We start from the raw sequence: 16007 nt of genomic DNA, 5'->3' as shown, positions 1-16007 counted from the left end.
TGTTAAGCATCTTGTAAAAGAAATCCTGCAACGAGCTGGCATAACAAAGCACAAGTGTTTCCTACTGCTGTCTCCCACGCAGTGGCAGCCTTGTGTGCGCCCTCACCACAACAGGGACCACTCCAGAATAGCACATCTCGAGCACATGCATCCTCGGAAAACCTGTGGTCATGGAAATTGGCCTATAGATTGGCTGGCAAATCTCTATCCTCTGTTTCGCTGAGGAATTTCACAGTTAATTTCTTTCCTTTCCTCAAAATCCAGTTCCCTACCACCTCGATATCTTCGCATTCCTCTCGCAGATGCTTGTTTCTGCCCATTATGGGACTCAATTCCATTGCTGTGAAACCTCTGAGAAGAGCTGAGCAGGAGAAAAGCTGGGCTGTAACCGGACCTTGAACCGGCAACAGGGAAGGGAGGAAGATGGGTTCTCAAAAGGATGCCGCCTTGGTGTCACACCAAGAAACATTAACCAAATAACATCTCCAGAAATCCATATTCTGAACAAAACGTGTAATTATCCATCTCTCTCTGTTCCGGGCATCTTAACTCACGTTTGTTTGGGGTTGATCCTACCAGCCAACTGAAAAGCTCCGTTAGGATCCTGCAGGAAGCAAGCAGGAGTTCCTGCTTTTGGCTGAACAGGCTGCTTTAAAATTCAAGTTTTACAGCTGTAAAGTTTTACAAACAATTTTACTGACACCATGTTTGCATGATACAGTTAGTGTAATTAAACAAATACTTTCCATAAGTAAATAATGATTAACATCATTAGAGTTTGTGTACTGGGACAGATTACACCTGATCACTGTAGTCAACATTCTTGTAAACAAGAATTCCTTACCACGTGTAAACATGTATTTTGGTACACAGGTAACGTATCGCCAACCAATATATAAGTTGTGTTAGAAGCTCTCATTAAGAAAAAGTAAACAGTCCCCATTCTAATCAAACTACTGCCTTTTAACAAGATCAGAATACTGTCAGACACCTCCATGTTAAATAACTTTGAAACAATCACCTTAATTAGCCTTCATTTCCATAATTACTGATGTCAGAGAATAGTTTTGCAAAGAGGAAGAACTGACTAGAAAAATCATTCACAAAGCACCAGCAGAGTTTGTTGGTTGTTTTTTTAATAAAGGCTAATTAAGCAATTAATGCTCTAATACAAACAATTAGGATTTGATTTCTAAAAATTTTTTTCTACAGAACCGTTTCCTATCCTCCACAGCTATTATTTTGATAGCTTTGGGGGAAATTACACCAGTCCAGTCTAAAATGGCCACCTGCATACAGGAATGCAAAGAGATTTCAAAAATCTTTTACAGTCGCAGGTTTTTAATCAAAGTGTATAAAATTTTAGCCTAGAAAAATAAGTATAGATTGTATACAGTTACTGTGCTTGGAGACCGAAGAGGACAGCGCAGCACTCGCATGGCGCAGGCATACTGGAAAATGCAGATGCGAGTACTCCTTAGAACTGTTGGTGTGGTTTGCAGACGGGTGGTTTTTTTTCTTTCTCATATTTTTAGCCTAAATAGGTGCAAAACGTATCGTTAGGAGGGAAGCCTAGTTGCTGGCAAGGGACTGATGAATAGGCGGCTGGAAGCAGCGCACGTGTTCCACGGGTGTGCTCTCTCCGTCGCCGGACTTCAAATACTTGTCCAAAATAGCAATTATTTCATCATTCAGAATCTGGAACTTGCGAATTCTCTCAACCATTTTCTTCAAAGGCTGCAAACATCAAGAAAAAACATAAACAGATGCACAGGAAATAGCTTTGGAGATAAAAAGCCCTAGACACAAAAGCAGCAAATGCCATTACCTCACATTTCCCACTAACGTTATGAATGTTTCCATTACACTGCTAATCCAGTGAAAATCCAAGGAAAATTTGGGGTTTTGACAGTACTGCTTTTTGTACAAAAAAGGGCAATTTACAGCAACCTTGTCATAACTTGAATGCACATATATAACACGGAAAGCATTACGAAAATCCCACATATTCAGGAAATCGGAATTCTCACTGACCAGTCTTCAAACTCCCGCACTAATGCCTTAATCTTTTGTTCCTAAAACCCCTGGTGCCCTCGTTTTCAGCATTTCATCCTAAAAACAATTGCTACACCTATACTGCATCTGAGTACAAACAGCACTGATTTACTGTTGTCTTTATTACTACAGCGAATGCAGAACAGACGTTTTCAACTCACCACATTCTTTATAACCTCGTCTTTGCCATCGTGCTTTTGGACTTTCAACAGGTGGTAGCAGAAATCCAGCACATCAAAGCGACGCTGCTGCCCCAAAAGGACGATGATCATACAGCCCGCCCAGTGCAAGCCATCCCCAAAGCACTGCCTGAAACAGGGAACACACCACATAAAGCACGTCACACCTGCGTCTTCAGAAACATATCCACAATAAATGCTCGGGAATCAGCCATTATACTAAACTACATATGTATCACTCTAGAGTATGTCAGACATTAATCTAGAAAATACTGCAACCTCTCCAGTAAATTAAGTTCTCTTTGCAGATACCACAAGCGATGGAAATGGATGCTTAACAGAAAAACAGAAGTGTATGTCCCCCCCAGTTTTACACAACGTAGCGTTTCCTCCAAAAACATTTACTCCCCATTAGACTCCAGTGGCATTGCATTTCATTTTCAAAGGAAAGAACACTTTCAAAGAAAGTGAAGTAGGAATCCAACGCCACTCTGCTCCTTTGGGTTGAGGCATGAAAGGAAGCAAACGCCCTGGGCTGTTGCCTCCATAACTGCTCAGCGAAAAGCACGTTACAGCTCAACAGTTTTCAAAATAAGGATATTATTAACAAAACCAAGAACTGCAGTTCCTGGTTAGCTCATGTTAATCACGTCAACTTCCAAGTGCTCATTCTTGCTCTTAATTCAGAGAAGAAAATACCTGTTAGAAATAAATAAAATAGCTGAGCGTTGGTGCATGCAAGTTCAGTGTTTGCAGGGGTCTGACTGCTACTGAAAGACGTGTGCTAGAGCCTGATGTCATACGATCGCTCATTATACACGGCCAGTAATTAAAATAGAGGGTGATTTTTGTTAAAGATACAATAATATCAGTGTTAATGGATTATGAGCCCCTCTCAGCGATGGCAGCACTTTCCCTTGTTCCCGCACTAAGCTCTTGCAGACAGGCGAACAAACGCTTCCATTCTGGGCCCCCCCAGCCAGTTACAGGGAGGACAAGTGGAGCACTGTTGGCCACAGGTGGGACCACGGGCAGCTGGCAGTACGTACTCCACAGTGAACTCGTGCGTTCCCACGGGGATGCAGTAGACGAACTGCATGGCGCTCCAGAGGCGATGGAATTCCACGCACTCGTCCACGTGCATCACCCCGTTGCTGGGCAGGGGCCCGCGCCAGATAGGATCATCCAGGAAGGAGCGGATGCGCGTCAAGATAACCTCAAACATGGACAGGCCACAGCAGAGGCGTTCTTTGGTCAGCAAGTCCCCTTCTCTTGCGATTGCTATTTGCTAGAGGCAGGGAGAAGAAAGTGCAAAATTCTGGTAAAAGCCACTTGACTGCAAGACTTTATTTAAAAACAAACAAAAAAAAACCCCAAACCAACATGTTTTTCAGTTTTACTTGCTTTATTCTAGGAGAAATATCTCCTGACTTTAAGTGAGGTCAGAGACCACTAACCTGTGGTTCAGTTCAGTGGAAAAAAACATTCAGAGAAAACCATGAAAGCCTTTTCAAGCAGACAGGCTTGAAATTAAGTAACATTAACTGCGGTAATGCTAATCCTGGCCTAGTCCCAGGAAAGTTTAAAGCATTCTTTGCCTGAATGGAGGCAGAAAGCAAAACCAAAGATTTCAGTGCTCTGCTGCTACTATGGGCTGTAGCTCCTGCCTGGGCTCTTCTGTGTATCTCCCTCAGCTGCTGCTGTTAGAGATGGGGAAGCTCTAAAGACAGCATGAACAGGCTCAGACAAAACCCATAGATGGCAATGCCTGTTGGGGCTTGCCCCAGCTTGTGCCATCACATCGAGAGCGCCCTCCTACAGTGCAACAGCACCTACCAAGCTGCAGCATGTATGATGATAAAAGCAGCCTGAAGTCTGCTTCAGAGCACTGCGCTTTTAGTTTCTACTATTCACATCCCCATCACTTGTAAACTGCTAAGGTTAGCAGGGAATTAATGTACCTCTCGCGCTGAGAGAAAGGAAAATTGTGCTGAAACTGCAAAGGCAGTTCAAGAACGTTCTCTTTGGTCACTGTGTTTCCAGGAAAGCTCAGCTCAGCTCATTTTCCTAGAGTTTCTAACAATCTGGCTGAGAGGAGTAATTTCTTTTAAAATATATATATATACATGTGCACAAGAAAACTGATTGCTTTTGGTGGAATTTGCACTAGGACCTCCCAGGCTGGTCTTTATACCGAGAGGGTATCACATAGCAACACACATACAAATTAGCATTTTCCCCAAAACATGTCCATTTCACGCCAGTCTCAAATGTTTTAAACTTCTGAGCTTTAACGGCTTTACCAAATCCATGGATCTGAAAAAATAATGAATAAACCCATTGTGTGAACAAGCTAGAGTGCAGGTTGAAGTTCTGACACAGCTGTCAGCCCATGTGAAAGGATGGACTTTCTAGGGCTCAGAAACTTCTTGAATTGCCTCTGACACAAATGACAGCAATTACCTGGGGTGTTCCTAGTCTTTCAATGAGAGGAACTAAATGTAGTGGAGCGTATTTTGATTCTAGCCTCTTCATTTTAGCATCGAGTCTTTCACCCTCTGAAAGGAAGGAAAAAAAAAAAAAGAGAAACCACTGATTCATTTAATTGGTAGCCAACCTAATTTTATAAATTGAAATTAAGCAAGAAAATTCTTATTTTTACACAATCTTTATTCAGTGCAGTGAAAAACAGGGTAAGTTATTTTTACAAGTCCGTTAATCTTCAATGTGCATTTAGAAAAAATTATATTTTAAGATGTTGCATTGTATGTGCAAACAAAAAGAAACCAAGGATTTGTAGTAGAATACATTTAATTGACTAAATTGAAGACCGAATATAAGTCTCTATTATGCTGATGATGATAACATATTTGACTCCCACTTGTACTAAGCCAACTAAATTGTCCTTCTCATAAATAAAATGCTTGACTCTAAAAGGGGGGGTATAATGAGGGTGGAATTCTGTGTATAACAAGGCTTAAAAAAGCAGTTGGCACCCCCTCGTCACTGGCAAGTAGAAAGTGTTCTCCGGCAAATGGGAAAATACTGTTTACAATGATCTGATTAGTTTTAGGCAGAGATGCAAGTAGCTACAGTGAGTCTGGAAATATTCTCAAAAGATTTTTAGCTGATGGGATTTTTCCAAGCAGAACAAATCAGCTGCTCTGGCAGCGAGAAAGGGAAAGGAAAGGAGGCACAGGAGCAACACAGAAAGAAGTATGAGGAGGGAAAAAAAAAAGCTCACTTTCTGATGATGAAGGATGAGGAAAGCAGACACCAGAGGAAGCAATCCTGCAAATGTTCACCGCTGCATGCCCAGTTTAGTAAAAAGTCATGTGAAAAGTCTACTGGGACCAGGGACCACTTGTATTTACTTACTCTGCTGACAGACTTCCCATACCCTGTATGATCAAGCCTACCCCATTTAATTGACAATTGTATAAGCTAAACAGCACTTTCGGAAAAGCCTCTCACCACATCCACATAGAGGGGTAATACTGCCCTGGGTATCCATCCCACTTCTCTCTGTCACGGTATTCCTCCTCCTCCTCTTGTAATTTGTGCTGAGCCTTGCTAAGAAGCACATATTTTTCAGCCAGGCAATCAGGCCTGAATCTGTTACCTCTGTCTGTAATTAACAGCCATGTTGTAAAGGATGACTGGGGATGGTCACTGAAACCACAGCAGCAGGTAAGAAAAGTGGAAAGCATTACCCAAGGAAGGTGTTTTCACTTAGCCGATACCTTTGACGTGAACTCTGGGCAGGATATTCTGGAACGGCGCCGCATGCAACAGGTCACACACCTCCTCTAGGGACTGGAACAAAAAGGAAACAAGAAGCATTTAGGACTAGAATCCCCAAACCACACCAGATCCCCAAAACGGGCTTTCAAAAGCACGCCGTCGTAGAAACACCAGAGGGCAGCCAGCCTCCAGTGCAGGAGCCACTACGAGCCCTCGCTCTCCTCACAGGATCACCCTCAAAGACGATTTGATTCACCAGGTTACCTTAGATTCCCAAATAAACTCCAGCAGCTCTCCTCCCACCCTGAGCTGGCAGTTTGAAAAGGACAGGGTATTTATTAAAAAGACTAATGCAAAATGAGTAATTTTGGTGTGAAAGCGGCAGACGGCTCCTGCACAGGCAAACAGGAGGGTGAAGAAGACGACTCACTGCTTGGTTATTTTTACCAACACTATTCCCACAACCCCTTATCTACCGTGGTGGGTGCATCTCCCCGCCAGGCAGGCTGAGACATACGATAACAGCACTGAACCACCTCTCGGGAAGTATTTTACATCTTAAAGGACAGGGAAGGGGAGGAGACAGATGTGTCCTGGTTCTTGGCTGCCGTACGTGCAGAAAAAAATACAGAGATGACCAGAAGCAGAGGCATGACTTTGCTATGCCCCTCTCCTAATTTTTGGAACAGTGGCCCTGCTCATTTGTAATCCCTCAGCACCTAGTATCAAAAGAGATGTTCACAGCCATACACTCGGCAAGGCCAGGGCTCATGGGCCTTTCCTAGGTCTAATTCCTTGATGGCAACACCATGAAAACACATGTGCTAGGCAGTCAAGATTAACGAGACCCACCCACTAGCAGAGACGCACTACAGAGCTGCATTTTGCACTGGGGTAAAGTCTAGTTAGGGTATGATAGATGACCACAACGGAGAAATACTGAAACACATGACAGGACATCGGGGCAGCACTGAGGGCAAAAACAAGAAGAGGGGCAGCGAGCAGGGGTGTATTACTAGAAAGCGTCACCGAAGTGACATCTCAAAGAAGATACCTCCAGTGCTGGTGTCACTTTGGTACGCTCTCCAGCAATCCTCCCAGGAAGCAGTGAGGACCCTCACCTGCCTGGCCTTTCACCACATACCCTGTTAGCCTGAACCCAAAGTAATCCAGTTCCTCATTTTGTTTCAGCTATCCCATTACTGAATACGGGTTCGTTGCTTGTCACCTGTCCCTCCAACTACTCTCCACCATGAGGCAGAGACCCTCTAACACCATGAACAGGACTCTGAGAAACAGCATGTCTTTGTTACCTTCTCTAATATCAACAGCTTTAATACACCCTAGAGAAGGATTCTTACGTGAGGATTTATTTTTGTGCAGCAGCAGGCCCCTGGCCAGCTTGCTGAGGAAATGACATAGCTGGTTTGCAGTCAGCAAAGATCTCTACATGACGGGCAGCCCAGCCTCAGCGGCAGCGTGTGCTCACACAGCATGGGCAGAGCGCCCCATACACACAGGCAGGGGAGAAACTCCCCACCCAAGTCTCGAAGGCACAACGCAGGTAAAGAAAGGGAAGACTGCACACTTGTTGCTGTTCTGGTCCATAAGCAATGCCCGCCTTTCCCTTTGTAAGCACCCAAAAGCACGAAGACAAAGAAATTGTATGTCTGGCCCTTTTGTTTGAACAGCTGACAGTAATAACGTGGAAGAAGAGTGGGAAAAGAAAACAAGAGGTAGGGATAAAGAGCAATTGTAGCACCATGCCCTCAGCAGCAGGCAGCTTTGCATGCTGTAAGGTAGAAGCTGGGCATATAGGAAGCAGCTGAAAGACTGGACATGTTTCACAGCTTCATTCAAGCTAAGACAGATGAACGAATGTCTGGTAGACCGGGCGCCACTGTCAGCCATCCAAGCAGCAAGAATAATGTTCAAGAAGTCCACGTTAACTTTGCGATATCTCAGATGACACCAGGAATGACAAGCAGGAAAGGAAAATAACAGTACCAGACGCACAACTCATTGACATAAAGAGAGTAGCCACACTGTGACTGGCTGCAGGAATACTGTATTTGATCATAATTTATGATCAAGGTCATAATATTTGATCCTCAGGTACTGCACACAAGGTAATGTCTCTCACCCAAAGTCAGGCATCCCTGCTATCTCGCAGACATGAAAGCCCCTCCAAGACTGTAAGAGATCAGAGCAGGGAACTGTTTCTACCCATCTGCCCATCAGCAACAGCAAACTTGCAGATTTCAACCTTGTTATTTGTGACGTTAGTAACAAAAATTGGAGAGTACATTTTGAGACAGATGGGTTTTAAGCTAGCACAGCAGGCACCTACCAGGCTCTGTTCAATGAGAAGGCAAAACAGGACAGCATTTCCCACTTCCCGCAAATTCTGGAAGCAGACAGTCTTCAGTTCTGCATATTCAACGATGTCCTTCAACTGATGGTGAAAAAACTCCAAGATCCCTGAAATCAAAAGAGAAGCAAAAAATAAAATCTCAGGAGCTAGAACAAAATCTAGTGATGATCACATAGGCACACCTGCTACCTTGGGAAAGCAGACAAAAGATTCTGGTCATGTGGATAAGAGTCACACAGATCAGGATCAATTTTTCTTTCTGCCTCAAAACCACACTAATTTTCTAACCAATTTGCCTATTCAAAGGCTGCACTGAACGTGCATATGTACACTGCGTCAGAGCACAACTAACCGAGGGTGCAGGTTTAGAGTTCTCTCTCCATGTACCAGCACACAATATTTTTTATCCCCAGACATCCAGTCTAGAGGAAACTGAAAGGAGCAGTATTTAAATACATTAAAAAATAAGAGGTTACGAAGTGTTAAGCCAGTGGTGTGATGACCTTTTTAACTGGATAAATCATGAACAATGGAGTGCCAGCTTCTCACCCCTGGAAAAGGGAGCCAGTGTAAGAGGTAAGAAAATAATATCCAAGAGCAGGAAGATAGACTAGGCCTCTCATCTGCTGAGTCCTGTTCCAGCCTCTGTCCCCCAACCTGCTGCACCACCCGACACTTTCAATTTGCAGCTGTTATTTTCCAGGATGACAGAACCAGCAAGGAGCAGAATGCTCAAGAGACAGGGAACAGGGGTGGTGTCTGGCTATGACTCTGACAGTGCCAGAGAAAGCCAGAGGTGATCTGCAACCTCACAAAGCAATTAAATACAGAAATCACAAGTCAAGCACTGCTGGCAAGGGTACATCAGATCCCACTGACGAGCACAGTCAGAACACTGTTTCTGTCAAAGTTTGCCGAAAACTGTTAAAAAACAGCTAAAATTATGATTCTCAAAACCACATAATCTACATAAACATATGTCTTTTCCACCAAACCTCTCCCAAAAAATGGTGATGCGTAGCGTGCTGGTGGATTTCCAGCTCCTTCCCCCTCAGCCCCAGAAAGGTTGTGCAGTCCTTTGGTTAGAGACAAGCCCAGGAAACCCTGGGCTGGGCGGCTTCTGCAGGGACCTGAGCTGGTCAGAACCACAGAGGTTAAAGTGATGGGCAGGATGGGTGACGAAAAGTAGAGTAAGTCAGACAGGTCTCTGCCTTTTTACAAGTTAATTTTTATCAGCTTTTTTTCATCTGTCTGCAGAAGCCTGGCCCTTCTAAAAAGCCACCAAAAACCTCAACTAATGACAGAAGGAAATACATTGTGCAAAGCTTTCAAATTGCATGCCACATACAGCAGTTCATTTCCATTACACTGAATTAAGTCAGACAGTTAAATCTCCACCTCATGACATCTAAAGCAATTTACAGGAGACAAGGAAAGAGCATATATGCCCTCCACCACCCTCCCACGTGTTCCTTGGGCGCAGCTGACCAACACTTCCCATGCAGGAGATTAGACTTCAGTATTTACCCAGCAAGGCAATGGCTGAGAGGGGAGCGTCCAAACATAAAATAGAGCCTGGAGCATATCTATGCCAAGGAAATCCCTCAAATTCAGCAAAGGAACTTGAAAACATACAGTGAAGGAAGGACTGTACAGCTAACCCACATACTTCTACAGAAAACCTCACATCATTAAAATTAGTAACATGAAACATTAATAAAGTGCATGGTGAGGGAATGCAGGGCTGGCTCTGTTATATCTCAAAGAACTGTTTGTGAATAGAATATTTGCAGTAAATGAGTGTTCCCACACACGTTCAGCAGAGATAAATTTCAGACCTAACTTGAGTAGTTTAGTGACTGAATAAAAAAGCAGAACTGAAAAACTAATGGAGATAGGTAACAAGTGCTTGCTGAGCTTGATCTATTCAAAAGAAATGCATTTAAAACTATCTAAAAAGCAAAGAAGTCATGCCAGCGCATCATGAACTCCCCCCTCCCTATAACATGGGGACAACAAAATGAAAAAGCTCTGCAAAAGACTGTCCGTGTCCATTCAACACTGTGGTATAAAGGCCAGTTGCAATTCCTAGGTGGTCGAGCAGTAGTGAGCACTTGTGTTTTCTGTTTAAACGCGCCTGCCCAGCATAGCAATGAGATGCTGCAGTGCTGAATACTGGGATTCCTATTTTAAACACAAGGTTGAAAAAGCACATTGGTACGGTAGAAAATTTTTCAAATAAAATTTTTGATGCTAGGGAAAAAAACACAAGAGTGAGGGAACTGAAGCAAGCTTTACCACAAGTCTACATGTGTTTTATTTATATGCCCTAATATTCCCTTTGTGTTTTTCTCTGCCAATGAAAGGCCTTCCACACTTAACAATAAAGGTCTTCTAAGGATCAACTGCTAGAAGCCAAGTCAAATACTTTCCTCATACCAAGACTGGATGCCTTTCTGGAAGCAAAAGTACACGGGCTTATCTTGGACTTAGGTCTGTGCCATGGAGGAAATCAAACTAGAGTATCTACCAACGCTTTTGGTCTTAGTATCCATGGCATGTAGAGAGATTGATGGTGAACTACCAGAAGGGCTGGAAGACTCCCTGAAACACAGTAACTGTAGACTTCACATAGTTACCATGGCGAGAAAGCACTATCTGAGCAAGCAGCATACTGGTGACAAGGATATACATGGGGATGTTTTTCCCTTTATCTTGAATGGCAATTCGGGAGCAATTTGGCAAGAAACAGAAGCCGAGCAGAGCAGCAAGGACGATTCTGCTACCGCAACATGGAAACAACCATTGGTCATGATGGGGATGGAAAGCTAGGGGGATGTGTCACACTCTCCCAGCCTGTAGATTTTGTGGGTAGTTTCAGAAGAGATTGATGGCCAGAAAAACGATGATAAAATTTTATCCATGTTATATGGGCAGCTCTGGAGTGAAACCCTGAGAGTAACCCAAGTTGCTCACAGCAAATATAAAGGAGCAGGATAGCACAGAAGAAAAACCAGGAGCAACACAGAGGACTGTGACCAGCAACAAGGAATGCTATTACCTAAACCCATACTGAAGGTGCAACTGAAACCAAAGCAAGACAGTAAGTTCACCCAAAAGCAGCGGGACAGCAGAAGTCAGAGAGGCTTGAAGTTCATACCATAAAAATTACATATTGTCTTTTACAGTCACAGAGTTCCTATCAAAGTTCTTAGTAATGATCCTTCTTTATTCACCAAAAGCCCCAATCTCCATATACAGATATATAAATACACACACCCACACATATGCATTCATGAACAAATTGTGTCACTATTTTGAAAATCTGACACCCAGTATTTCGATTGCAGTTGTTCCAAACGCTGCTATCAACGGTGCACTGCTTCCCCTTAGACAAAGAGCCTGATTTACTGGCAAAACAGACAGAAGTTGACAGAAGTTGGCTATTTCTGATGGAACAGAACTGACACTGAAAGCACGATCTGCTCCCCAGCGGAGTCCTGTGGCAGAAATACACCATCATGTTTTCATTAATGTTTGAGCAAAGGCATTCCCATTTACACCTCCTTATACTGTACAGTACCCAGAACTGTATTTTTATGAAAGACTACACTTGCATACTGAAGCCCTGGAAAAAGAACAAGTGTCTTAGGAAAGTTAATTTCACTTAATTGCATGCAACCTTCCTCTTTCCCTTGATTTTATTTGTGGGTGCAATTCGTAAGTTACTGAACTAGCTATATATACATAGCATTTTGCAAGGCAAACGAATCAAGCCTTTCTGTTCCTTCTCTCCAAGAAACCAGGTTTAATTAAACCCCTCTATTCCTGCAGATGGGATGACATTAGGTGTCATAATAGTCGTTCTTATAATCCTAGTTTCTGATTTACACAGATCTCAACAGAAGCAAAGGCTGTTGATATAAAATAGATCCAGTAAAGTACAGAAGATTACTTAGTAAAGGATCAGGTTCCATCTCTGCTTCCAAAATCCTATCTCAACAGACTCAAACAGCAGATGCCAAGTTTCAGCTGTGCAGTCTGTACACTAATTAATTTAGGAAGTCAGAACAAATCAACACATGCAACACAAAGCTGGTTGGATTTCTTCACTTTGGTCACCTTTCATTTTCTATAAAACAATCTCAATTCACACCTACAGACCCAAATCAAACGTGTTCCAGAGCTTGTAACAATTCTGGCATCTAAAAAGATTAGGACAAAAATGGGCTATTAATTCTGGAACTGATTTGCTGACTAATAACAAACTAGATCTTGAATAAAATTTTTGGTCTAGTTGTGCGATGGGTTATTTTCTGCAGAGTACTGTACTGACGACTATTGTCAAGTAAAAGCAAAACTGTTCACAAGCAACTGGGTGCTGTAATGACCTTTAGTTTATGTTCACTTTCATACAGACCTTCAAATGCTAGCTACAAACACTTCTTTGGCTCACAAGAGACATCGGTAACTCTGCATATCAGCAGTCATGCCATTCCTTTCAACAGAAATGTTCATAATGTTTAAGCATATACATGTATCTGGCAATTACGATCACGGAGCCTGTGCACTGTGTTCATTTTGCTAGAAATAAATACCCTGTTGTTCTGCATATCTAATCAGTCCTTGCTGCCCTTTCACAATCATCTCGGTGATTTGGGTTGCCCCCAAATTCTTTCAAATAGTCTGTGATTCCCTCCCAAATCTTTCTCCAACAGACAGGTTCCAGAAAAAACTATGAATAAATTCCCTTCATATTCTTCCCCACAAGGACTCAAGCCACCACACTCCCACCAAGAAAGTAACTTATTCTCCTACTCATCCAAGTTTGATCAAAAACCTTGGACAACACAAAGCATTATCAGCCCTTCTGCTGTGCCCCAAGTGATGCTTCCCCAGCAGCCTCTAGCCACTAACTGCACCTCCACTGTGCCTCCTGGCCCAGGCTAGCTAGTTCCTATTAGACCCTGCCCTGAAATATTCCAGAAAAAGGAGGTGTGGAAGACTGTTTTTTGTCAGGTTGCTGTGCTGAAGCAGCTTAGAATGTGTTGCCAGCAGCACAATCATCTCGGGGAGAGACAGGAACACAGCAGCCAGCAGCGCCGGGCACTGGGAAGCTTCCCAGAAAAATAGCAGAAGAAAATGTTACCTCCAAGACGAAATTTCAAGTTTAAACTTTTATAGACCAATATTCCTTTAAGAGCTTTAGTGACTTTAAAAGGTCCCTTTAAAAATCCTTATGCTTAATGTATTTTTAGACAAATATTTTTATGACTACAAGATGAGCAAGTTCCTCACTGCTTTAGACTGTTCCTATGGAAACAAACCCATTGGCGAACCGGAGTCCTGAACAACTCTGATGACACTGTCTGTACCCTGTTCCTTTTAGCAGGCATAAATCACCATTTAGAAATCCACAAGTCTAGAGGGCTGATTAGTTAGGGCTCAAGTAATTACAATAAACAGAATCCAAAGAAAGCTCTCCAAATGAAAAGTCTGAAGCGCATGAAATAGCTAGAGGCTTACTTACTGAGCATACTTAAATTGTTTTGCACGTGGAAAATGGACTCAGGAAATTAATTCTGGATCAATAAATGCATGTTACACCAAGACAGATGAGAGTCTACATATTCAATTTGTAGATCGGAATCACAGTTTTGGTCTGTATGTGTAAGTAGTGCCAATTATAAAGAAATGATTAAATAATTTGTTATGAAAGAATAGAAGCAGCATACAGAAATGCTCCGTAACACTCAGGCTTACTACTACAACTACTAAATTCTGCAGAAAGCCTTCAGAGGCAGAGGAGGGAACAGACAACAGTTGGCGTGTATTAGCTTGCATTTTCTTCAGTGAACCAAGTAAACAAGGTGTGGCAAAGACTGCTACAGAGGAGAATTTAGCACAGAAAGGAGAGGACAGGAATTCAAATCAAGCACAGCATGAGCCTGCCCTTCTACAGTCTGGCAGTTCCTCTCAAGATGCCATATGAGGGCTACATCACATCCCCATTGCAGAGAACATTTTCCTTTATCAGTCAGAGCTGCTCCAAGGGTAGACAGCTCCACAATGGAGAGGCATCAAAGAGCACAATGTGATTCTTTAGTGATGCGAGAGGGGGATGGAGGTGCCCTGAGCTTCCACAGGCATTTTCTGTTTTCTGTCTAGTGTCTTCGAAAGGAAAGGCAGAGGCAGTGAGACAGTACTATAGAGGCTGCCTCTGCCACTTAGCAGAAAAAACTCTCTGGGAAGTTAAGTGTCCACTGCTAGAAATAGTTCAGAACAGGAAAAATACACATCAAGACAAAACCTCTTAGGAACAAGGGCAATGAAGGAGCACAGAATCAGGTTGGTTTTTGAGATCCAGTCCAAATCTAGTTGCTATGATCTTGCATTGTAACACCAAGAGTTACTCTGATGTCTTGGTACAGTAGGCATCTAAACACATGGGGTTTCTTTTGCAACAGTAAATATGACCTTATCACCCTCTACAACTACCTGAAAGGAGGTTTTAGAGAGATGGGAGCTGACCTCTTCTCCCTGGTGACAAGTGATAGGACAAGAGGAAACGGGTTCAAGTTATGTCAGGGCAGGTTTAGATTGGATATTAGGAAGCATTTTTTCACTGAAAGGGTTATTAAACATTGGAATAGGCTGCCCAGAGAGGTGGTGGATTCACCATCCCTGGAGGTGTTTAAGAAAAGGGTAGATGAGATGCTTAGGGACATGGTTTAGAAGTGGTGGTTTTTTTATCAGGGTAGGTTAACGGTTGGACTTGATGATCTTAAAGGTCCCTTCCAACCTCACTAATTCTATGATTCTATGATTCTGCGAGGTCAAAGCAGTTTGTGATTTCTACAAAACAGGAAAGTGATGAAGGATTTTAAAATGTTTTAAGCAATCCTGTGAAGGCACACAAGTAAAGTTTTGCCTTTCCTACAGGATAGATTGCCTTTTAATCTCAAGAGAGTTTCTGCTAAGTCCCTGGGCACCTCCTGCCAAATACTTACTCCTTACAGGTGAGGATTTCTGGCAAGAAACTGAGCTTCCTAATGTCACCTGCAGCACCGCAGACCCTGGTGATGCATAATCTATATTTGAGAATACCTACTGCTTGTGTGGTCAGACCTTAATGAGTGGCTAAAAACCTCAGACAGATTATTTTTATACTGCTAACGACCATGATTCATCCATTTCTACGCTCCAGGGAGAAAAACAGGAAGGAAACACTTAGTACGTCCTCAATTTCGTTTAACATTGGTAATGAACGTCAAGCAAGCTGTGGGAAGCAAAAAAAACCAACCTCGTTCCAGTTGGAGTGGCATTTAATAAACCTAAGTGACTCTGGGAAAATAAAGATATGCTCAGGAGGTGGGTGGCACATGGAAGGATTAATTTGTGTTAATTAGAAGTTGAGGAGGAGGAATATTTTGAAGGGGGGGGAAGCAGTTTCAGAATTTCAGTGAACAATGTGATAAATACTAATTAGCCAATTATTTTTCCATAGTGGCAAGCAGCTTTCAAAATCACTTCTGCAACTGTCACACCTCCTGTTAAGTGGCTAAGATGTGCCCCACACAAGCCTCAGACATAACTATTCTGGCAGGAGCAGTTTGCCTCTCAGCAGTAGCAATCCTTTTATTTTACATTTGATA

At 42.8% G+C, this 16007-nt stretch overlaps 1 protein-coding gene across 1 annotated transcript in view; it reads right to left on the bottom strand.

Annotated features, from left to right (window-relative positions):
• Positions 1-676: 676 nt before the first annotated feature.
• Positions 677-16007, bottom strand: part of CYFIP1 (cytoplasmic FMR1 interacting protein 1) — an 83999-nt gene continuing 68668 nt past the window's right edge. Inside the window, exons 26-31 of the mRNA XM_082495499.1 lie at positions 8329-8459; positions 5978-6050; positions 4698-4792; positions 3284-3522; positions 2217-2364; positions 677-1737 (exon numbers count right to left, since the gene is read on the bottom strand). Coding sequence (XP_082351625.1) covers positions 1573-1737; positions 2217-2364; positions 3284-3522; positions 4698-4792; positions 5978-6050; positions 8329-8459 — 851 coding nt within the window. The 3' untranslated portion in view covers positions 677-1572. The remainder of the gene's footprint in view (positions 1738-2216; positions 2365-3283; positions 3523-4697; positions 4793-5977; positions 6051-8328; positions 8460-16007) is intronic.

The sequence above is a fragment of the Vanellus vanellus genome (genome assembly GCF_965231255.1).
Source record: "Vanellus vanellus genome assembly, chromosome: 1".
NCBI lineage: Eukaryota > Metazoa > Chordata > Aves > Charadriiformes > Charadriidae > Vanellus > Vanellus vanellus.
This window is presented reverse-complemented; position numbering and strand designations above follow the sequence as displayed.